The sequence below is a fragment of the Tursiops truncatus genome, chromosome 2, assembly GCF_011762595.2.
Source record: "Tursiops truncatus isolate mTurTru1 chromosome 2, mTurTru1.mat.Y, whole genome shotgun sequence".
NCBI lineage: Eukaryota > Metazoa > Chordata > Mammalia > Artiodactyla > Delphinidae > Tursiops > Tursiops truncatus.
In genome coordinates, this window is record NC_047035.1 from 106,377,625 (window position 1) to 106,403,073 (window position 25,449).

At 38.7% G+C, this 25,449-nt stretch overlaps 1 protein-coding gene across 15 annotated transcripts in view; it reads right to left on the bottom strand.

Moving 5' to 3' along the window:
• CSNK1G1 (casein kinase 1 gamma 1) overlaps window positions 1-25,449 on the bottom strand; it is a 157,946-nt gene that overhangs the window by 105,211 nt on the left and 27,286 nt on the right. For 11 of the 15 annotated variants that reach the window (XR_002179007.3, XM_073799759.1, XM_073799762.1 and 8 more), the window contains one exon: window positions 947-1,346. The exons of 1 other annotated variant lie outside the window; for it this stretch is intronic. Coding sequence is in view for 11 of the 14 variants with exons in the window: in XM_073799759.1 (XP_073655860.1) it covers window positions 947-1,127 (181 nt within the window). In the remaining 3 variants the exon portion in view is untranslated. Of the gene's footprint in view, window positions 1-946; window positions 1,347-3,436; window positions 3,481-25,449 lie in introns of those variants that run through there. 3 more of the 15 variants (XM_073799761.1, XM_033851795.2, XM_033851796.2) reach the window with 3 other exon arrangements.

A 25,449-nucleotide genomic window follows, 5' to 3' on the forward strand; every position in this document is an offset into this window, starting at 1 on the left:
TAATCATCTTATACTCCCACGCTCCCACTTCCTCAAAGGGCAAAGCCTCTTACGATGGGTCTTCATAATACTACATAGTCTCAACAGCTATGAAAAATAAGAAAACACTTTAGCTTAAAAAAGGACCTTGTCACAATCTGCACCAATACAGATTGGTGACCAACTTCACATATTCACAAGATCCTTCATTTTCTCTTCCCCATTCACCTAGGGAGGGCCATAAAAAGTTTCTAAATACCCAATGTACCTTCTTCCCAATTTCACGTCTTCAAACTGGTTCATTTTATCATTATTCATCATCTCACTCATAAACCAATACCTGAAATAAAAAATCCTTTCCTTGGTTGGGTAATAAAAATTGCAAAGTTTCTCCCTGGAGTTCTAGCTCAATCCTGATGTTGGGACTTCCGGGAAGGAATGCAAACATGGTATCAGTTGGAAAACCTCTCTAAATACTGATGTATCTCCTTGCAGACTAAGTATGGATATTACAGAGTAAGTACTGACTCTTCCCTTACTAAGGGTAGATTCTGAATTAAAACAAGGCCTTAATCCCTTCTCAAAGTGTGGTTCAAGGACCAACAGCATCTTAATCAACTGGGAGTTTGTTAAAAAGACAGTATACAGGGCTCTACTCTCCAACCAACTAAATCAGAATCTTCGTTTTACTGATATCTGTATGTAGATCTCCCTACATCACAAAATCTCAGAACTGGTGGAAAATCTAAAATCCTATCACACACAATGAGGGATGAACCCTGGATAACAATTATACCTGATAATGACTATAGTCTCCTTCACAAATTCTTCAGTTCTTTTAACAATAGGTCCTCATTATAAGAACTTCTCATCAGATTATAAACTGCTGGTCTTGAAATGCACCAAAGCTTATTATAGCTGCTGTTGTTCTTGTTAGGCTAAGCCAATAATATAACCAAGTTCTTACCTAATCTGAGCTCTCCAAAGTTCCCACACCCTATCTTCTTGCCAACCCTGAAGTTGGGTCCCACCATAAGAACCCCAGAGGATGTTGAGGAGCCAGATGGTCGGGAACAGTGTCCACTCCTTTGTGCCATGGGTTTAGTTGTCCGTTGTCTTTCATCCTTTTCCCTACTAGGATGGTCCATGATCCTACACGACAGAGTCTCTGCACAGGTATCCTTAATTTGTATACCTCTCTTCAATACAAAAGTACGTCCGAATAAACTGGAGTTAGAGTAAGGTAAGGAGTTCTTTTGGCACCATGTTTATGTTTCTAATTTATCTCCAGGAGATGAAAAACCATTGATTAGTTCTGGTAGGACACGTAGTCTGTAGGTCTCAAGCATAGGAGGATATTGTGTAACCTAGGTAAAAAATCAAGAAAGCATACAGTTAAAAATTATATTTTAAAACAAATTAAGAGTTACCACTAATTAGAATGGACTCTATCCAAAACAGAGCAAAGTGGACAGCTTCCTGAAATGGATTTTGGTTTTACATCCTCCAACAGTTTAGCCATCTGGACTAGTAATTCATCTGGTAACATAGGCTAAGTAGGCTACAGACCAGGGCAGCTAATGGAACACAGAACCCTTTAACATAAAATGCTTTCTTCTAGTGTTGTACATATGACTCAAAAGAAAGCTATTTGTTGGCTTTTTCATCACTGGCTAACAAAGATATGGTGGGGTTCAGCCAAGTTAAATAAACTGAGGCCAATTAAAAGCTCTTCCCCTCAGTTTGGACAGAACCTATCAGAAACAAGCTACTCACTACTCACTGTCCCCCTCCTCCATCCCCACCATTTATCAAGCACTGACAGCAATCACGAAATCCAAAACAAGTTACGGATTGACACAGACTACTTCTATGAAGGCCTTTCCAAAACCCTAGTGGTACAAAGTAGTACTAGACTAAAGGTTGGGAAAGCTCAACTTTTGGTCTAGTTTTCACTGTGGGCTGAGTACACAATGACAGAGTGCCTGAAGCAGGTCCTTTGCACAACCCCAAAGTGAGAATAAATCTGAAGAACAAAAAATCTTAAACAAAACTCATCCCTACCAGAATTCTCCAGTTTCTCAATTTAGGACTAAGCCCAAGACAAAGTTTACAATGAGATAATTTTGATGCTATTTTTGATAATCTAGGTGAGTATCCTTAACAAAAAAATATTCTGTTACCACCAATCACAGACTAAACCATACTTTTTTTCACTTTCACTGAAGATTTCCCTTAAAATTTTAAGGAAGAAGAGAATTAGAACTGCTTGGTTACTATTGCGTGTATACAAGAAAGCAAATATGTCCAGACTGTAAGCTTCTTACGGACACCTTTAATTCCCTAGTACAGGAACAGGCACATACGTGTGAGCTGAATGTACAAATGGGCACATAATCCAAGAACATACTCTGTTTACTTCATTATAGTAGTTAACTGTTTATTTTCATCTTTTCTGTCTGCTTTCTTTGCATTATTAAAACTGCATAATGACTTTAGGCTTCCGTAAACCTAATCATCATTAAAATACATTTCCCTGTGGGCTTCCCTGGTGGCGCAGTGGTTAAGAATCTGCCTGCCAATGCAGGGGACACGGGTTCGAGCCCTGGTCTGGGAAGATCCCACATGCCGCGGAGCAACTAAGCCCGTGAGCCACAACTACTGAGCCTGCGCGTCTGGAGCCTGTGCTCCATAACGGGAGAGGCCGTGACAGTGAGAGGCCCGCGCACCATGATGAAGAGTGGCCTCTGCTCGCCACAACTGGAGAAAGCCCTCGCACAGAAACAAAGACCCAACGCAGACAAAAATAAATACATTTATTTAAAAATAAAAAATTTTTTAAAAATAAAATACATTTCCCTGAATTCAGGAAATTATACATCTACATTCAAAATGTATATTCTGTTAAAGTAAAAACTCAGGGTGGTAAGAATAGGTCAGTAATTACTGGATTTCCTACATGAACAACATTATGAATTTATATTTCTCCTCACTCTTTCTCTTATTATAATTTCATCTAATATCCTTCAATTATCTTTGTTGTCTACCCAAAGTCCCTCAAACAATGTGAGTAAAGAAAGAGAAGTAGGGAATTCTCTGGCTGTCCAGTGGTTGGGACTCCACACTTTCACTGCCAAGGGTGCGGGTTCAATCCCTGGTCAGGGAACTAAGATCCCACAATACACGCAGTGCACACCCCCCCTTCAAAAAAAAAAAAGAAAGAAATGAAATTTAAGATGTTTTATTTAGATAGTCCATCTTAACAGGTGGTCGTGTGTCTATAGATGATAAACTGTCAGGCTATACTTTCTTCCTTTATATCATATATTTTTTTGAGAACAGGTAAAGGGTGTCTTAGCCTATCCAGACAATTTTGAGCATTGAACTAACTCCTAAAGTTTCATCAGTTATCATTAGTATAATAGTCTTATTTATAAGATTTGAAAATCTGTACTACCTTGTCTATTGCTCTTCATATTTTTCATTGTGTTCACTTCTTTCCTAACAAAAGGAAATTATTTTTATAATGCTTGTCATTAGCTTTCTCCATTGCACTTAGACTCATGTAACATTAGGTTCAGTAATCACTCACAGCCCTCATATCCAAGTATACTTGCATGTATGTATTCAAAAAACATACAGTAGTACTTGCCAGGTTAGAAAACTGCCGAAAGCCAACAACCGTATTCAGCTGGGAGAAGGATGTTTCTTTTTTTTAAACATCTGTTTGTAGATTAGAACAATCATTTTACCTCCCACAAACATGGTAAACACACTTATCAATGTTGTAATCTATTCATGAGACATTAGCACAATTTAATTTGTAACTATGAAAGATGAAATATATTCAATACTACTTTATGTGGCACCTCTCATTAGAGAAATCAAATTGAATGATTAAATTTTTAAAAATCCTATTTCTTTTTCACCACTCGCTGCTCAAAACTATTTCCTACTTCCCAATTACAAACTCTTTAGCTTGTCACTTGAGTCCCTTCAATATCAACTCCCTAAATAAATTCATGTATTAAAGCTACTACATAAAGCAAAGGAACATCCACCCTTAGCTCTTATACCTAAAATGGTCTCTTAAGTCTTCTGTCTTATTTAAGGCCTGACTCATATCTTACATCCTTTGTGAAACCTTTTATAACCAATTCATCATTAATGCTTGGAGCACCACTGTCTACACCACCATTTGCTACCTACCATATATCAGATTATATTGATATGTATTCTAATATTCAATTTGATTATAAGCCCTTGAAGTTAGGGATCTTGTCACATCTCTTTTAGTTTCTTGCATATAATTGGTACTTAATAAGTACTGAGTAATAATTATGATCTTGAATAATAGAAGACAGATTCCTAGCAACATAACCTAATATTTATACAAAATAATATGTAAAAGTAAGGAGAACCCTAAATAACCCTAAGAACTCCTAGAACTCATCTAGCAAGAAGCTGGTATTATTTCATTTAAATTCATTAGTGTTAAGACATAGGCTACTTAGAATTTCCATTTCACAAGGATATTAAATGGTTTATTTACAGTTACTAGCAAATAACATATGAAAAAGTTAGCTCAAGATCCAGGTGAAATGGAACACCCAAGGTAACAATTATGTTATACTTTAACCTTATTTTTAAAAAATGGCTTCTAAGGACAGCAGTAAAAGATAAACTATATGTTTATATTATTTCTCCTCTTTTTTTTTTAACAGTAGAAGGAGAAAGGAGAGAAATTATATAAATGCAGTAAGCAGATGTTTGTTTTTCTGGGGAATAAACTATTCAGCAATCACTTAGATCTCATTAAACATGTTAATGTTACAATGCATATGTATCTGAATTTTTAGAGTCATACCAGCAAGTTTCTTAAAAAGCCTAATTCTAGTAGTTTCTACCACTCTAGGCATGCCTGAATTAAAGAAAAGGTATTTTTAAAATATGACAGCGGCTTCCCTGGTGGTGCAGTGGTTGAGAGTCCGCCTGCCGATGCAGGGGACGCGGGTTCGTGCCCTGGTCCAGGAGGATCCCACATGCCGCAGAGCGGCTGGGCCCGTGAGCCATGGTCGCTGAGCCTGCGCGTCCGGAGCCTGTGCTCCGCAGCGGGAGAGGCCAGAACAGTGAGAGGCCCGCGTACCACAAAAAAAAAAAAAAAAGTTTTTAAACAGGAAAATAATAGTTCATACTGTAGTTAATAACAAGAGAACTGAAAAAATGTTAGCATATAGAAAGAAACACAATTTAAAGGATTACATACCAAACTGCCAAATTTCTAAATCAAGATAAAATTACAAGCACTTACACTTTGTTAAAATTTGCAAAACATTATTACTTTTTATAATGAATATTTTACCTCTGTAAACAGTTTACAATAATAGAAAGTCTTCCTAACACTGTTTAAATTAAAAATGACACTTGCAAGGAAACAACCAAGAGTTTAATGAAACTGCCACCATAAAAACAAGTAGTCACTGATTAAAAGTAGACATTATGTCAAAATTAATCATACTTTATCTTTTATACCTTATAATACTGTGACTGAACTTCACTGGATTTAGAATGTTATAAAACTAGCAATCATATGTATGCTAAAGTTATACATACTGTAGTCCTAGAAAAATTAAAGTTCCATAGTGATGTGCTCCCCAATTGAGGTAATTTGATTATTTAAAAACCAAAAGTTTTGTGCACAGCATACATGACACCTTACTGGGCACATCAGAGACTATTCTCGAGTCAAATAGAGGTGTGAACTCTCTGGTCACTTTACTCAAAGCCAAGATTAAATTCTCCCAACTCTGTAATTAGTCATCATGGACCTAGGATTTTATAACAATGTGGAGAATCAATATAATTGTTATACTAAGGATTAAGTGGACTCAGTGTTTAGCTCCCTCAAACGAAAAATACTTGATCCTGCATTACCAACTCAACACCTTAATATATTTCAGTACCACAAGGAAGCCAAACGCATAACCCTCATGAACAGGGAAGAATGTCTCATGTAGAGCAACTAAATGTAAGAATTGAACTAAGGGCTAAAAATCCTGAATTCTAATCACAGATAAGCCAGTGACCCAAGCCAACACTTACCTCAACTTTCTCAACCACAAATTGAAACTTATTCAAAAATAAGTCATAAAATATTTGGGGAAAAAAAAAGAATTAAAACTTAAACTTTTTAACCAAGAAAAAGAATTCATTGTCCTAACCTGGTCTACACATAGACAAATCCCAATGGCCCTGAAATCAGTACTGGTAAGTGTGGCAACTTAGAAAAACTTAGAGTATGTTTAGCGACTGGAAGGTGGCATTTTAATACCTTATGTTTAATCATAGCTGAGTGCATAAAGAGGTTTATGCTGTCAGTACTGTCCTAACAAGGATACAGCACAGCCTTGTCTACAAAATGTTTAAAAATGTGCAGTTCAAGAAAAAATGATTAACTATAGATTATATATACAATAGAAGTATAAATTGTTATTTATTTACTATTATCACATATTAATTAAAATACTAAATCAAATTATATCTGTTAAATACGCAAGTACAGTTTAAAAGTATAAAAATGTAGATATACTTTGTGAAATATAATCTGTATTTAATCATTCTCAAATACTTCTATATTATATACTTAACTCTTTCTTTAACAATATTAGTCCTTACTGCCTTCATTCATCATCTTGGTTATGTGCCCGTTTTTTGGATCCCAGCATTTTTATCTTTTATTATCTGAAAAAGCAGTATTACTGACATTCTTCATTTGGTAAGTTAAAACTAAGATGAAATTGTTCCCAATTTTTTAAACTTAACACTGGGTAAAGTCAATGATAAGAAAAATGATGAAACTGGTTAACAGCAAAATTTGGGAATTACTATACAAAAAAAAGCTTGCAGGAGGTGGGAGGGCAGGGAGGATGGAACTTTGCAAATTGAAATATGGCAGATTACTCAAACAGCCTGCCTCCTAAAAACTGAAAATGCTGAATTAAAAGCAATAAGTCAGGTATTTTTCAGCTTGAAAAGTTTTTTATTTATTTCTATCTTATATCCATTTCTCTCCTACATATTTTCACACTTGCCTTTAAGTCCTTAAACTTTTTATTTTATTTTTTTAATTTAATTTAATTTTTTTTTTTTGCCGTACGCAGGCCTCTCACTGTTGTGGCCTCTCCCGCTGTGGAGCACAGGCTCCGGATGGGCAGGCTCAGCAGTCATGGCTCACGGGCCCAGCCGCTCTGCAGCATGTGGGATCCTCCCAGACCGGGGCATGAACCCATGTCCCCTGCATCAGCAGGCGGACTCTCAACCACTGCGCCACCAGGGAAGCCCATAAGTCCTTAACCTTTTTAAAATAATTGTTTTTAAAGTCTTGGTGCACGAATTCTATCATTTCAGCATTTCTAGGTCTATTTCTATTGACTTATTTTTCTCTTAGCTATGGATGACATTTTCCTACTTATTTGCATGTCTAATTAACACAAAATTCAGGATAATGATTCCTTCTAGGTCAGAAAAAGGAAGGGGCACATAGAACCTTCTAAGATACCAGTAGTGTTCTATTTCTTTAATGGAGTGATGGGTACACAGTGTTAACTTTTAGTCTTTAAACCATACTTCAATCTTTATACATATGCTTGTATTTCTTAAAAAAAATACTGTAAAAACTTAACTTCAATGCTTTGAAAAGATACAGTAGGAAGAAAAAGGAGGGCAGCAGGGGAAGGACATCATCAAAATGGACACAGCAGGGAACTCCAGGGCTTCACCCACTGCACATACACATCACACACACACACAGGCTGGAAAAAATGGTCAGAATCAACTTTTGCAGAACTCTGGAATCTAATAAAAACTACAACAACCAAGAAGGCTTGGCAAAGAAACAAGCTGCTACACTGCAGTAAGAGAGTGATGTGGTGTTTCTAACTGCCTACCAACCATCCCCCACTCCCCAGTTCAGCAGGGGCAGTAAGGATGGCAGCTGCACTCCTAGTGCAGGATAACAGTGCCAAGGGGGCAATACAAACCTTAGTCTCAAACAACTGTGGCTGAACGCAATGACCTGACTGACAATTTCCTCAAAAACTGGCACAAGAAAGTGTTTTTGTTTTGCCTGACTTGGAGCACTCCCAGGGCAAGCAGCCTAGGATAAGGGAAAACAGGCAGGATAATACCACATATATAGAACTAAAAGCCTGGAAAGGAAGACATTGAGAAAGGAGATACGTGGGGAGAAATGGGCTTTGTAAACTCTCATATATAATGCAGAACCTAGAAGGCCACACATATGCCCAGGGCTGAACACATGCACAGAAAAAGGCCTAGAAGACCTTAAACTTTTACCTCTAGCTGACCTTTAGGCTCCACACAAACAGGAGGTAAAAGCTAAGGCAGGGGGCTTCCCTGGTGGCACAGTGGTTGAGAGTCCGCCTGCCAATGCAGGGGACACGGGTTCGTGCCCTGGTTCGGGAAGATCCCACATGCCACGGAGCGGCTAGGCCCGTGAGCCATGGCCTCTGAGCCTGCGCGTCCATAGCCTGTGCTCCACAACGGGAAAGGCCACAACAGTGAGAGGCCTGCGTACCAAAAAAATAAAAAATAAAAAAATAAATTAAAAAGCTAAGGCAGGTTGTAAACAGCCCCGCTAAGCACTGGAGTACCCAAACACAGAACCACCCAGCCAAAAGTAGAGTATTTTTTTCTTTTTCTTTATTTTATACTTTTCTGGTCTCCAGGTGTTCAAGGACACTGGGAAAAACTCTAGTTGACTGCTAAGGTAATGGAACACAGACTTCAATAATCACACATGAACAAAGCATATACACCTAACAAAAATAATTTAGAAAAGACACTAAACAAACAACAATGAAACTAATAGTAACAAGCAGCAACAAAAAAACCCTGAGAAGGGAAGGAATCTGACGTCTAGAGTCAACACATAATATTCAAAATGACCAGTTTTCAACAAAAGATTATGTGGCATGCAAAGAAACAAGAAAGTATGAACCATTCACAGGGGAAAAAAAAAAAAAGAAAAGAAATGAATATAGAAACTGTCCCTGAGGAAGCCCAGGCAAAGGAAACCACAAAGAACTAAAAGGTAACCAGGAAAACAGTTGTCTCATTAAGTAGAGAATATCAATAAGGAAACAGGAATCATAAAAAGGCATCAGACACTGAGTTAGCATCTCTCCACTACTAGGGCACCTGCTGGTCACTGGTAGGGGACCCTGACACCCAAGGAAAACGGAAGAACCACCAAGTGAACCGGTAGGACATGGGGGTACTGAGGGGGAGGAGAAGTGGAGGCCAGACAGGATCAGCACCCCTGAGGCCGGGGAGATCAGGAGAGGCAGGCAGGAGAGGCAGGTGGGAGGGGCCCTCCAGGACTGGAGGAGCAGGACAGGAGAGGAGGGCATTTGCCCCACCCACTAGAGCCGAAGAAGCCTGCTGGGCTCCCAGGTGAGGTCTCCTGCCCTCTGAGACCAAGGGTGGGGGGCACACCTGGGACCCTTCTGTTCTGATGAGCCTAAGCCCCACCCCCCACAGCCCTCAGGGCCTTTTCCAGCCCAGCGGATCCCAAGCATAGGCCCCACCCACTGCCCAAACCTTGCCCTTGCCCTTGCTTAGGCCCCACCTTCCACAGCCAAGGCCTCCCCCGCTTTTTTTCCTCTTTCATCTCCTCCTCTTTTTTACAATTGTGGTACTGTTGAACCTTCCAGTTGTTGATTCATCTATCTTTTTTTTTTTGGTAGGCGGGCCTCTCACTGTTGTGGCCTCTCCCATTGCTCTGACACGCAGGCTCAGCGGCCATGGCTCACGGGCCCAGCCACTCTGCAGCATGTGGAATCTTCCTGGACTGGGGCACGAACCCATGTCCCCTGCATCGGCAGGCGGACTCTCAACCACTGCGCCACCAGGGGAGCCCCATCTATATTTTTACATTCCTTTTAACATATCTGTTAGTTTCCTAGCCTAATTTTATTTTTTACTTTGTTATTGTTCTCTCTTTTTTTTTTTTTTTTTTGGCCACACCACGCGGCTTACAGGATCTTGGTTCAGAAGCTGGGGGTCAGGCCAAAGCTCCTGTGGCGGGAGCTCTGAGTCTGAACCACTGGACTGATAGAGAATCTCAGACCCCAGTGAATATTCATTGCAGTGAGTTCTCATGGAGGTCCTCATCTCAGCACCAAGATCCAGCTCTACCCAACAGCCTACAAATTCCAGTGTTGGAAGCCTCAGGCCAAACAACCAGTAAGACAGGAACACAATCCCACTCATAAAAAAAAAAAAGAGAGAGAGAGAGAGACAGCCAAATAATATGTCACAGATGAAGGAGCAAGGTAAAAACCTACAAGACCCAATAAATGAAGAGGAAACAGGCAATATACCTGAAAAAGAATTCAGAGTAATGATAGCAAAGATGATCTAGAATCTCAGAAATAAAATGGAGGCACAGATTGAGAAAATACAAAAAATGTTTAACAAAGATCTAGAAGAACTAAAGAACAAACAGATATGAAAGACACAATAACTGAAATGAAAAATACACTAGAAGCAATCAATAACAGAATAACTGAGGCAGAAGAAAGAGTAAGTAAGCTGGAAGACAAAATGGTGGCAATAAGTGCTGAGGAGAAGAATAAAGAAAAAAGAATGAAAAATAAGACAATCTCAGAGACCTCTGGGATAACACAAAACACACCAACATTCAAATTATAGGGGTCCCAGAAAACGAAGAGAAAAAGAAAGGGTCTGAGAAAATATTTAAAGAGATTATAGTGGAAAACTTCCCTAACATGGGAAAGGAAATAGTCACGCAAGTACAGGAAGCACAGAGAGTCCCATAGAGGATAAACCCTGGGAAAAACACACCGAGACACGTATTAATCAAACTAACAAAAACTAAATTAAAAGAAAAATTATTCAAAGCAGCAAGGGAAAACCAAAAAATAACATACAAAGGAATCCCCATAAGGTTATCAGCTGCTTTTTCAGTGGAAACTCTGCAGGCCAGAAGGGAGTGGCAGGATATACTTAAAGTGATGAAAGAGAAAAACCTAAAACCAAGATTACTCTACCCAGCAAGGATCTCATTCAGATTCGATGGAGAAGTCAAAAGCTTTTCAAACATGGAAAAGATAAGAGAATTCAGCACCACCAAATCAGCTTTACAACAAATGCTAAGGAAACTTCTCTAAGCAGGAAACACAAGAGAAGGAAAAGACCCACAAAAGCAAACCCAAAACATCTAAGAAAATGATAATAGGAACATACATATCAATAATAACCTTGAATGTAAATGGATTAAATGCCCCAACCAAAAGACACAGACTGGCTGAATGAATACAAAAACAAGACACATATATATGCTGTCTACAAGAGACCCACTTCAGACTTAGGGGCACATACAGGCTGAAAGTGAAGGGATGGAAAAAGATATTCCATGCAGATGGAAATCAAAAGAAAGCTGGAGTAGCAATACTCATATCAGATAAAATAGACTTTAAAATAACGACTGTTATAAGAGATAAGGAGGGACGCTACATAATGATCAAAAGATCAATCCAAGAAGATGTAACAATTATAAATGTTTATTCACCCAAAATAGGAGCATCTCAATACATAAGGCAAATGCTAACAACCATGAAAGGAGATATCGAATAATAGTAGGGGATTTTAACAACCCACATCCAAACAGAAAATAAAGAAACACAAGCTTTCAATGATACAATAGACCAAACAGATCTAATTAACATTTATAGAAAATTTCACCGCAAAGTGGGAGAATACACTTTCTTCTCAAGTGCACGTGTAACATTCTCCAGGATAGATCACATCCTGGGTCACAAATCAAGCCTCAAAAATTTAAGAAAACTGAAATCATATCAAGTATCTTTTCTGACCACAATGCCATGAGATTGGAAATCAATTACAGGATAAAAAAACTGTAGAATCACAAATACATGGAGGCTAAACAGTGTGCTACTAAATAACCAAGAGATGACTGAAGAAATCAAAGAAGAAATTTAAAAAAATATATATAGAGGACTTCCCTGGGGGCGCAGTGGTTGAGAGTCCGCCTGCCGATGCAGGGGACACAGGTTCATGCCCTGGTCCGGGAAGATCCCACATGCCGCGGAGCGGCTGGGCCCATGAGCCATGGCCGCTAAGCCTGCACGACCAGAGCCTGTGCTCCACAACGGGAGAGGCCACAACAGTGAGAGGCCCATGTACCGCTAAAAAAGAAAAAACATAGGAAAAAATGACAATGAAGACACAACAACCCAAAACCTACGGGATGCAGCAAAAGCAGTTCTAAGAGGGAAGTTTATAGCAATTCAATCTCACCTCGAGAAAAAAGAAAAATCTCACATAAACAATCTAACCATACACTTAAAACAACTAGAGAGAAAAGAACAAAGAAAACCCAAAGTCAGTAGAAGGAAAGAAATCATAAAGATCAGAGCAGAAATAAATGAAATAGAAACAAAGAAAACAATAGCAAAGAGCAATAAAACTAAAACCTGGTTCTTTGAGAAGATAAACCAAATTGATAAATGCTTAGCCAGACTCAACAAGAAAAAAAGGGAGAGGATGCAAATAAATAAAATTAGAAATGAAAAAGGAGAAATCACAACTGACATTGAAGAAATACAAAGGATTATAAGAGACTACTATAAACAACTATATGCCAATAAAATGGACAACCATGAAGAATTGGACAAAATTTTGGAAAGGTATAAGCTTCCAAGACTGAACCAGGAAGAAAAAAATATATAAACAGACCTATCACAAGTAATGAAATTGAAACCATAATTAAAAATCTTCCAACAAGGGCTTCCCTGGTGGCGCAGTGATTGAGAGTCAGTCTGCCAATGCAGGGGACACAGGTTCGTGCCCCGGTCCAGGAAGATCCCATATGCCACGGAGCGGCTAGGCCCGTGAGCCATGGCTGCTGAGCCTGTGCGTCCGGAGCCTGTGCTCCGCAATGGGAGAGGCCACAACAGTGAGAGGCCCGCGTACCACCAAAAAAAAAAAAAAAAAAAAAAAAAAATTATCTTCCAACAAAGTCCAGGACAAGATGGCTTCACAGGCGAATTCTACCAAACATTTAGAGAAGAGCTAACACCCATCCTTCTCAAACTCTTCCAAAAAACTGCAGAGGGAGAAACACTCCCAAATTCATTCTATGAACCGACCATCACCCTGATATACCAAAACCAGACAAAGATATCACAAAAAAAGAAAATTACAGACCAATATCAATGATGAACATAGATGCAAAAATCCTGAACAAAATACTAGCAAACAGAATGCAACCGCACATTAAAAGGATACACCACGATCAAGCGGGATTTATCAAGGGGATGCAAGGATTCTTCAGTATACGCAAATCTATCAGTGTGATACACATTAACAAATTAAGGATTAAAAACCATATGATCATCTCAGTAGATGCAGAAAAGGCTTTTGACAAAATTCAACATCCATTTATGATTAAAAACTCTCCAGAAAATGAGCATAGAGGGAAGCTACCTCAACATAATTTAAAGGCCATATATGACAAACCCACAGCAAGCATCATACTCAAAGGTGAAAAACTGAAAGCATTTCCACTAAGATCAGGAAGAAGACAAGGATGTCGACTCTCACCACTATTATTCAACATAGTTTTGGAAGTCCTAGCCATGGCAATCAGAGAAGAAAAAGAAATAAAAGGAATACAAATTGGAAAAGAAAAAGTAAAACTGTCACTGTTTGCAGATGACATGATACTATACATAGAAAATCTTAAAGATGCCACCAGAAAACTACTAGAACTAATTAATGAATTTGGTAAGGTTGCAGGATACAAAATTAATGCACAGAAATCTTTGACATTCCTATACACCAACAACGAAAAATCAGAAAGAGAAGTTAAGGAAGCACTCCCATTTACCACTGAAACAAAAAGAATAAAATACGTAGAAATAAACTTGCCTAAGTAGGTGAAAGACTTGTACTCAGAAAACTTTAAAGCACTGCTGAAAGAAATCAAAGATGACATAAACAGATGGAGAAATATACCATGTTCTTGAACTGGAAAACAATACTGTGAAAATGACTGCACTACCCAAAGAAATCTACAGATTCAATGCAATTCCTATCAAAGTACCAATGGCATTCTTCACAGAATTAGAACAAAAAATTTTACAATTCATATGGAAACACAAAAGACCCCGAATAGCCAAAGCAACCTTGAGAAAGAAAAACAGAGTTGGAGGAATCAGGCTCCCTGACTTCAAACTATACCACAGTAATCAAGACAGTATGGTAGTAGCACAAAAACAGAAATATAGATCAATGGTACAGGATAGAATGCCCAGAGAAAAACCCACACACATATGGGCACCTAATTTATGACAAAGGAGGCAAGACATACAGTGGAGAACAAACAGCTTCTTCAATAAGTGGTGCTGGGAAAAGTGGACAGCTACATGTAAAAGAATGAAATTAGAACACTACCTAACACCATACACAAAAATAAACTCTAAATGGATTAAAAACCTAAATGTAAGACCAGACACTATAAAACTCTTAGAGGAAAACATAGGAAAACTACTCTTTGACATAAACCACAGCAAGATCTTTTTGACCCACCTCCTACAGTAATGGAAATAAAAACAAAAATAAACAACTGAGACTTAATTAAACTTAAAAGCTTTTGCACAGCAAAAGAACTCATAAACGAGACAAAAAGACAACCCTCAAAATGGGAGAAAATATTTGCAAATGAAACAACAAAGGATTAATCTCCAAAATATACAAACAGCTCATGGAAGTCAATATCAACAAAACAAACAATCCAGTTAAAAAATGGGCAGAAGACCTAAACAGACATTTCACCAAGGAAGACATACAGATGGCCAAGAGGCACATCATGTAAAGATGTTCAACATCACTAATTATTAGAGAAAAGCAACTCAAAGCTACAAAACTATCACCTCATGCCAATCAGGATGGCCACTATCAAAAAATCTAGAAACAATAAATGCTGGAAAGGGTGTGGTGAAAAGTGAACCCTCCTGCACTGTTGGTGGGAATGTAAATTAACACAACTACTATGGAAAACAGTATGGCAGTTCCTTAAAAAACTAAAAATAGAACTATCATATGACCCAGCAATCCCACTACTGGGCATGTACCCTGAGAAAACCATAATTCAAAATGAGTCATGTACCACAATGTTCATTGCAGCACTATTTACAGTAGCCAGGACATGGAACCAAGCTAAATGTCCATCAACAGATGAATGGGTAAAGAAGATGTGGCACATATATACAATGGAATATTACTCAGCCATAAAAAATGAAATTGAGTTATTTGTAGTGAGGTGGATGGACCTAGAGTCTGTCATACAGAGTGAAGTAAGTCAGAAAGAGAAAAACAAATACCGTATGCGAATGCACATATATGGAATCTTAAAAAAAAATGGTACTGATGAACCTAGCTGCAGGGCAGGAATAAAGATGTAGACATAGAGAATGGACTAGAGGACATGGGGTGGGAGGGGGAAGTTGGAGTGAAGTGAGAGTAGCATTGACATATATACACTACTGAATGTAAAATAGTTAGCTAGTGGGAAGGAAGCAGCAGCACAGCACAGGGAGATCAGCTTGGTGCTTTGTGATGACCTAGAGAGGTGGGACAGGAAGGATGGGAGGGAGGCTCCAGAGGGAGGGCATATGGGGATATATGTATTCATACGGCTGATTCACTTTGGTGTACAACAGAAACTAACACAGTATTGTGAAGCAATTATACTCCAGTAAAGATCTATCAAAAAAACAAAAGAACATATACATATGTGTAACTGAATCACTTTGCTGTACAGCAGAAATTAACAAAACATTGTAAACCAACTGTACTTCAATAAAAAATTAAAGCAAAAGAAGAAATTAAATTGAACTTCTGGAGCTAAATAATATAGTAACTGAAATTAAAAATTAACTATAGGGCTTCCCTGGTGGCGCGGTGGTTGAGAGTCCGCCTGCCAATGCAGGGGACACTGGTTCGTGCCGCAGTCCAGGAAGATCCCACATGCCGCGGAGCGGCTGGGCCCGTGACCCATGGCCGCTGAGCCTGCGCATCCGGAGCCTGAGCTCTGCAACAGGAGAGGCCACAACAGTGAGAGGCCCGTGTACCACAAAAAATAAAAAATAAAAAAAATAACTATAGAGCCCATGCTCCGCAACAAGAGAAGCCACCACAATGAGAAGCCCCTGCACCACAATGAAGAGTAACCCCTGCTCTCTGCAACTAGAGAAAGCCCACGCACAGCAATGAAGACCCAACGCAGCCAAAAATAGATTAAAAAAAAAAAAAGGGGGCTTCCCTGGTGGCGCAGTGGTTGGGAGTCCACCTGCCGGTGCGGGGGACACGGGTTTGTGCCTCGGTCTGGGGGGATCCCACATGCCGCGGAGCGGCTGAGCCCGTGGGCCATGGCCACTGGGTCTGTGACTCCAGGGCCTGTGCTCCGCGGCGGGAGAGGCCACGGCAGTGAGAGGCCCGCATGCAGCGAAAAAAAAAAGTTAACTAAATGGGTTCAACAGCAGATTTGAGCACGAAAAAACAAGGAATCAACAAACCTGAAGGTAAGTGAATTCAAATTATTCAGTCTGAGGGACAGGAAATGAGTGAAGAAAAATGAACAGAGCCTAAGGAATCTGCAGAACACCATCCAGCATACCACCATAATGGATAATGGGAGTCTCAGAGGGAGAGGAGAGAGAGAGAAATTATATTTGAAGAAATAATGGCTACAAACTTCCCAAAGTTTATGAACATGAATCTTCACGTCCAAGCAGCTCAACTAACTCCAAACAGCACGAACTAAAAGAGATCAACACCAGGACACATTATAGTCAATCTAATGAGACACAAAGAACCCTGAAAGCAGCAAGACAGAAGAGACTTATCACCTACAAGTGATCCTACATAAGATTAACAGCCAATTTCTCAACCAAGAATTCTACATCCAGCAAAATTTTTCTTCAAAAATGAAAGAAAAACTAAGACATTCCCAGATAAACAAAACCTGAGGGTGTTTGTGACTAGTACACCTGCTCTATAAGGACTCTGAAAGAGAGTTCTTTAGATTGAAATTAGAGGACACCGGATAGTAATTCAAAGTCATACAAAGAAATAAAGAACAAGAGTAAAGATAGCTGGGACTTCCCTGGTGGCGTGGTGGTTAAGAATCCGCCTGCCAATGCAGGGGACATGGGTTCAATCCCTGATCCAGGAAGATGTCACATGCCACAGAGCAACTAAGCCCGTGCACCACAACTACTCAGCCTGCACTCTGGAGCCCGTGACCCACAACTACTGAAGCCTGCGCGCCTAGAGCCCATGCTCTGCAAGAAGAGAAGGCACCACAATGAGAAGCCTGTGTACTGCAACGAAGAGTAGCTCCCACTCACTGCAACTAGAGAAAGTTTGCATGTGACAACGAAGACCCAATGCATCCAAAAATAAATAAAATAATTAAAAAATAAAAGAGTAAAGATAGCTACATAAGTACATATACAAGCCAGTATTATTGCATTAATAACTTGTACCTCCTCTTTTTCTGGCTTACATGATTTCAAATAAGAAAGCATAATAACTATATGTTTAAAACTACGGTTTCCCTGGTAGCGCAGTGGTTGAGAGTCAGCCTGCTGATGCAGGGGACACGGGTTCGTGCCCCGGTCCGGGAAGATCCCAAATGCTGCAGAGCTGCTGGGCCCGTGAGCCATGGCCACTGAGCCTACGCGTCCGGAGCCTGTGCTCCACAACGGGAGAGGCCACAACGGTGAGAGGCCCGCGTACCGCCAAAAAAAAAAAAAAAAAAGAAACATCTATGTAAATAGGAACACAAGGTATAAAGATACACTAACAATAACAAAATAGGGTGCAGGGAGAACAGAGCTGTATAGGAGCAAAGTTTTTGTATACTACTAAAACTAGGCTGCTATTAGTTAAAACTTGATTGGCATCACGTTAAGATGTTAATTGTAATCCCCAGAGTAACACGAAGAAAATAACTTCAAAATATACAGAAAAAGAAACAAAAAGAGAAAACAACAGTACACTAGACAAAATCAACTACAGTTGACCCTTAAACACAGGTTTGAACTGCACAGGTCCATTTATACATGGATTTTTTTCACCACATACACACAGTACTATACAATCCATGGCTGGTTGAATTTGCAGATGCAGAACTGTGGATATGGAGGTCTGACTGAAGGACATGAGCATCCGCTGATTTTGATAAATCAAAGGCAGGTCCTAGAACCAATCACCTGCAGACACTGAGGGATGACTGTAATCACAAAAGAAGGCAGTGATGAAGGAACTGAGAAACAAAAAAGATATAAGACAAATAGAAAACAAATAGGTAAATAGCAGAACCAAGTCCCAACTTATAAGTTACTTTAAATGTAAATGAATTAAATTCTCCAATTAAATAGCAGAGACTGGTATAATAGATTAAAACCAATCCAACTAAATGCTATCTACACACTTAATTTATATCAAAAAGATACAATAGCTTAAAAGTAAAAGGATGAAAAAAGGCAGTCCATGCATAGTATCCAAAAGAGGAATAGGGTGGCTATACTAACATCACACAAAATAAGAGTTTAAGACAAAGTGTTACAAAAGACAAATTGTTACAATGACAAAAGGGTCAATCCATCAAGATGACATAGCAATTACAAACATAAACACACCTAATAACAAAGTCACAAAATAATATGAAGCAAAACTTGATAGAACTGGAGAGAGAAATTGACACTTTTACAATAACAGAGTTCAAAACTTCACTTTCAATAATGAAAAAACAAGCAGACAACAGATCAATAAGGAAACAGAGTATTTGCACAGCAGTATAAACCAACTAGTCCTAACAGAAATATACAGAACATCCCACTGAACAAACAGCGGAATACGTATTTTTCTCAAGTGTACATGGAACATTCTCCAGGAGAGATGTTAGGCCACAAGTCTCCATAAATTTTATTTTATTTATTTTATTTAAATTTAATTTTATTTTATTTGAAGATTTATTTATTATTTGCTTATTTATTTTGGGCTGCGTTAGGTCTCAGTTGCAGCATGCGGGATCTTCATTGAGGTACGTGGGATCTTTCATTGTGGTGCGTGGGCTCTTGGTCGCGGCATGCGGGCTTTCTCTTCTCTAGTTGTGGCGCGCAGGCTCCAGAGGGCGTGGGCTTGTAGTTTGTGGCATGCAGGCTCTCTAGTTGAGACATGTGAGCTCAGTAGTTGTGGTGCATGAGCTTAGTTGTGCCACAGCATGTGGGATCTTAGTTCCCTGACCAAGGATCGAACCCATGTCCCCTGCATGGTAAGGCGAATTCTTTACCACTGGACCACCAGGGAAGTCCCCATAAATTTTAAAAGACTGAAATCATACGAAGTATTTTTTATGATAACAGAATGAAAGTAGATATTAACAGAAGAAAAACTAGAAAATTCACAAATATGTAAAAAGTGAACAACATACTCTTTCTTTTTTTAAAATTTAATTTAATTTTCTTATTGAAGTACATTTGATTTACAATGTTGTGTTAGTTTCCGATGTATAGCGAAGTGATTCAGTTATATATCTGTATATATATATTTACTTTTTCAGATTCTTTTCCCTCATAAGTTATTACAAAATACTGAGTACAGTTCTCTGTGCTATACAGTAGGTCCTTGTTGGTTACCTATATTATATATAGTAGTGCTTATATGTTAATCCCAAACTCCTAATTTATCCCTCTCCCCCTTACCCTTTTGGTAACCATAAGTTTGTTTTCTATGTCTGTGGGTATTTCTGTTATGTATATAAGTCCATTTGTATTTTTTTTTAAGAGTCCACATATAAGTGATTATCATAGGATATTTGTCTTTCTCTGTCTGGCTTATGCACTTAGTATGATAATCTCTAGGTCCATCCATGTTGCTGCAAATGGAATTATTTCATTCTTACAAATGGCTGACTAATATTCCATTGCATGAGTGTATATATATATATTATATATATATATAATAAATGTTTTTTATATATATACACCAAATCTTCTTTATCCATTCATATGTTGATGGACATTTAGGTGGCTTCCATGTTTTGGCTACAGTAAATAATGCTGCAGTGAACATTAGGGTGCATGCATCTTTTCAAATTATGGTTTTCTACAGATATATGCCCAGGAGTGGGATTGCAGCATCATATGGTAGCTCTATTTTTAGTTTTATAAGGAATCTCCGTACTTAAACAACATACTCTTAAACAACCAATGGTTCAAAGAAAAAAATCACAATGGAAATTAGAAAATGCCTTGAGACAAATTAAAATGAAAACACAACATACCGAAACTTACGTGATATAGAGAAAGCAGTGCTAAGAAGTAAATTTATAGGTATAAATGCGTACATTAAACAAGAAAGACCCCAAATCGGTATCCTAAGTGTACACCTTAAAGAGGCAGAAAAAGAAGAGCAAGCTAAATCCAAAGCAAACAGATGCAATGAAATAATAAAGACTAAACTGGAGATAAAAGAGAATTAAAAAAAAAAAGATAGAATCAACAAAACCAGAAGCTGATTCTTTGAAAATATGAACAAAATTTAAAAACCTTTAGCTAAACTAAGAAAAAAAAAGAAAGAAAAGACTCAAACTACTAAAAAAAATCCAGAGATGAAACTGGGGACAATTCTATGGACCTTAAAAATGAAAAGGATTATAAGTGAATACTATAAACAACTATACACCAAAAAGTAAGACAACCTAGATGAAGTGTACATGGTCCTATAAATAGACAAGGTACCAAAACTGACTCCTGAAGAAAAGGAAAATCTGCAGCAAGAAACTGAATCAACAATCAACTTCCACCAGGGAATTTCCTGGAGGTCCAGTGATTAAGACTCTGTGCTTTCACTGCTGAGGGCCCGGGTTCAGCCCCTGGTCTGGGAACTAAGATCCCACAAGCTGCGTGGCACGGCACGTAAGAAAAAAAACAAACAAAACACTTCCCCCAGAAGAAAAGCCCAGGACCACATGGCTTCACTGGTAAATTCTACCAAACATTTAAAGAATAATCATCAATCCTTCCCAAACTCTCCCAAAATCCAGAATAGGACAGAACCCTCCCTAACTCACTGTGTGATGTCAGCATTACCTCAATACCAAAACCAGGTAAAAACATTCAAGAAAATTATAAACCAATATCCCTTACAAATACAGATGCAAAAATCCTCAACAAAATACTAGCAAATCTAATCCAACAGCATATTAAGAGGATTACACATTATGAGAAACTGAGATTTACCCCAGGTGGGTCAATAATGAAGACCTATCAATATAATATACCACATTAATAGAATGAAGGAGAAAAACCATATGATCATCTCTATTGATGCAAAAAAAGCATTTGACAAAATCCAACACTCTACCATGATAAAAAATATTCAAACTAGGAATAGAAAAGAAATCCTTGGGACTTCCCTGGTGGTCCAGCGGCTAAGAATCCACCTCCAATGTAGGGGACGCGGGTTCGATCCCTGGTCAGGGAACTGAGATCCCACATGCCGCGGAGCAACTAAGCTCAACTAAGCCCGCACATTGCAGTTACTGAGCCTGCGTGCTCTGGAACCCGCGTGCCACAGCTGGAGAGAAGCGTCACAACTAGAGAAGCCCGAGCGCCACAACCAAGATCCTGCGCATGCAATGAAGATCCCGCGCGCCACAACTAAGACCCAAAGCAACCAAAAAAAAAGAAGAGAAATCCTTCATCGTGATAAAATGACTTTTATTGAGAACCCACAGTTAACAAACTCAATGGTGAAAGACTGAAAGCTTTCCCCCCTTGAGAACAGGAACAAGACGAAGATGCTGTTGTTTGACACTTCCATTCAACATTGTACTGGAAGTTCTAGCCAAAGCAGTTAGGCAAAAAAAAAAAAAAAAAAAAAAAGCCATCCAAATTGGAAAGAATAAAATTATCTCTATTCACAGATAATATTATCCTATATATGGAAAACCAAAAGAATAGACACACACAAATTATTAGAGTTAATAAATTCAGCACAAAAATCAGTTGTATTCTTACACACAATGAACAATCTAAAAGTGAAATTAAGAAAACAATTCCATTTATAATAACATCAAAAAATATACTTAGGAATAAATTTATCTAAGGAGGTATAAGAATTGTACACTGAAAACTGGAAAAAATTGCTGAAAGAAATTAAGGAAGACCAAAACAAATAAAAAGATATCCCACTGCTCAAGGGTTAGGAGACTTAATATTGTTAAGATAGGATTACAACTCAAAGCAACCTACAGATTCAATACAATCCATGTCAAAATTCCATTGGCCATGGGGAGGGTGAGAGGGAGTCTCAAGAGGGAGGGGATATATGTATACATATAGCTGATTCACTTCCTTGTACAGTAAAACTAACACAACGTTGTAAAACAATTATAATCCAATAAAGATGTTAAAAAAAATTCCAGTGGCCATTTTTGCAGAAAAGGAAAACCTGTTCCTAAAATTCATAAAGAGATTACCATTTTCTGCTCTGACATGTAAAGAGCAAGGAAGTCACTGTTCCTGTCCTCACAAGAAAACCAAACAACAAAAACTCTTCTTAGCTCCATCAGAGAATTGAGATCACAGGGTAAATCACTGCCCTGAAAACTGGAGAGAGAGGAGGACAGGGAAAATCCCAACTTACTGGAAGCAAAAGCCCAGGAGTATAAGCCCGTTGTCAGAGACAGTATTTCTTTTTCATAAATTCTATAAGCAAGGAGAGGATGAAATATTTCAAGTATTAAAAAAAAAAACCTAGAATTCTGGATCCAATAAAATTATCTTTCAGTAGAGGAGAAGTAAAGAATTTGTCAGACAAACAAAAACAGGGAATTTATCGTCAGCACATGTGCCTTGCAAGAAATGTCTAAAGAAGTTCTTCAGAGAGAAGAAAGATGACACAGGTCAAAAACTACATAAAGAGCACTAGAGAGGAATCAATGAAGGTAAAACAAAAATTCTTTTTCTTAATTGATCTAATAGATAAGTATAGGTTCAAAATAATAATAGTAACAATGTATTAAGTGATTACACTTTATGGATAAGTGAATGAATCACAGAAATGTTTTAAGGGAAAGGAGGGAGGAACTGAATATCCTGTTACAAGGTACCTGCATAAACCACGAAACAGTACAGTGTTATTTGAAAGTAGGCTTAGATTAGTTATAGCAAACCACAGAGTAACCACTAAAATTTTTTAATTAATATGCAATTGCAAGGGACAACAAATAGCCAAAATCCAATCTTGGAAAGCCTTGAAAAACAAAACAAGATACCACTTATACCCACTAGGATGGCTATAATTACACACACACAGACACACTATAACAAATTTTGGTGAAGATGTAGAGAAATTAGAATGCTTGAAAGTTGCTGGTGAGAATGTAATTGTCACACTTCCTAATATAAGACCTAAATAGAAGAGCTAAAACTATATAACTCTTAGAAGATATACAAATGGCTAATAAGCACACGAAAAGATGTTTAACATCACTGGTCATTGGGAAAATGCAAATCAAAAACCACAAGACACCTCATCACACCTACCAGCATGGCTATAATCAAACACTGGAAAATAAGTGTTGGTGAGGGTGTGGAGAAACTGGAATCCTGCTTATGCACTGCTTATAGGAATGTATTTAAAACAACTCAGGGAATTCCCTGGTGTTCCAGTGGTTAGTACTCTGCACTTTCACTGCCTAGGGCATGGGTTCGATCCCTGGTCAGGGAACTAAGATCCTGCAAGCGGCATGGCACAGCCAAAACAAAAGAAAAACCTCAGCAGTTGTAGAAAACAGTAGGTAGAGTCCTCAAAAGAACTAAACATAGGGACTTCCTTGGTGGTCCAGTGGTTAAGAATCCACCTTCCAATGCAGGGGACTTGTGTTCAATCCCTGGTCAAGGAACTAAGACCTCACATGCCAACTGAGCCCAGTGCCCTAGAGCCCACACACCACAACTAGAGAGCCCTCGTGCCCCAACCACTGAGCCTACGAGCTCTGGAGCCCACGGGCCACAACTAGAGAGAAGCCCGCGCACTACAACTAGAGAAGCCTGCATACCACAATGAAAGATCCTGCATGCCACAACGAAGATCCCGCATGCCACAACTAAGACCCAATGCAGCCAAATAAATTTTAAAAAAGAAAAAGAGCTAAACATAGAATTACCATTGGATCCAGCAATTCCACTTCTGGATATGTACCCAAAAGAAGTAAAAGCAAGGACCTGAACGGATGTTTCAAACGTGTTCAACATCATTTCAGTTAAGGAAAATAAAAAAGTTTGGAGATAGTGGTGATGGTTGCACAACATTGTAAATGTACTTAATGTCATAGAACTGTACACTTAAGAATGGTTAAAATGGGGAAATTCATGTTACACATATTTTACTACAATTTTTCTTTAAAGCAAGGAAAGGCAGAGAAGGAACTATTATGTGAATCTGTGCACTAATCACTTAGGAAATATGACAGATTGAGGAGGAGAGTTCCATTTAATGAATAATTATTTAATGAATAATTTAAGTAATAATAATTACTTAAAATGTAAAATCTGACCAATCATAAACAAATAAAATGGAAACTCTCTACAAAAAAAAAATTGGCAAAGGACTTGTATAGACATTTCACCAATAAAGATACACAAATGTCCAATAGGCACTAGAAAATACACTCAACATCATTAGCCATTAAGGAAATGCAAATCAAAATCATAATGAGAGGGCTTCCCTGGTGGCGCAGTAGTTAAGCATCCATCTGCCAATGCAGGGGACATGGGTTCGAGCCCTAGTCTGGGAAGATCCCACATGCCACAGAGCAATTAAGCCCCTGCGCCTCAACTACCGAGCCTGCGCTCTAGAGCCCACGAGCCACAACTACTGAGCCCAAGTGCCACAACTACTGAAGCGTGCACGCCTACAGCCTGTGATCTGTAACAGGAGAAGCCACCCAGTGAGAAGCCCGCGCACCACAACAAAGAGTAGCCCCCGCTCGCTGCAACTAGAGAAAGCCCATGTGCAGCAACGAAGACCCAACGCAGCCAAAAATAAAAATAAATAAATTTATTTTAAAAAAAACATAATGAGATATCACTTATACCCATTAGGATGGCTATAATTAAAAAATAAATAGGGGGGACCTCCCTGGTGGTCCAGTGGTTAAAACTCCATGCTTCCACCGTAGGGGGCATGGGTTCGATCCCTGTGAGGGAACTAAGATCCCCGAATGCTGCAGCACAGCCAAAAAATGAAAATTAAAAAATAATAAATAAATAAATAGGGAATTCCCTGGCAGTTCAACGTGGCCCCAGGTTCAATCCCTAGTCGGGG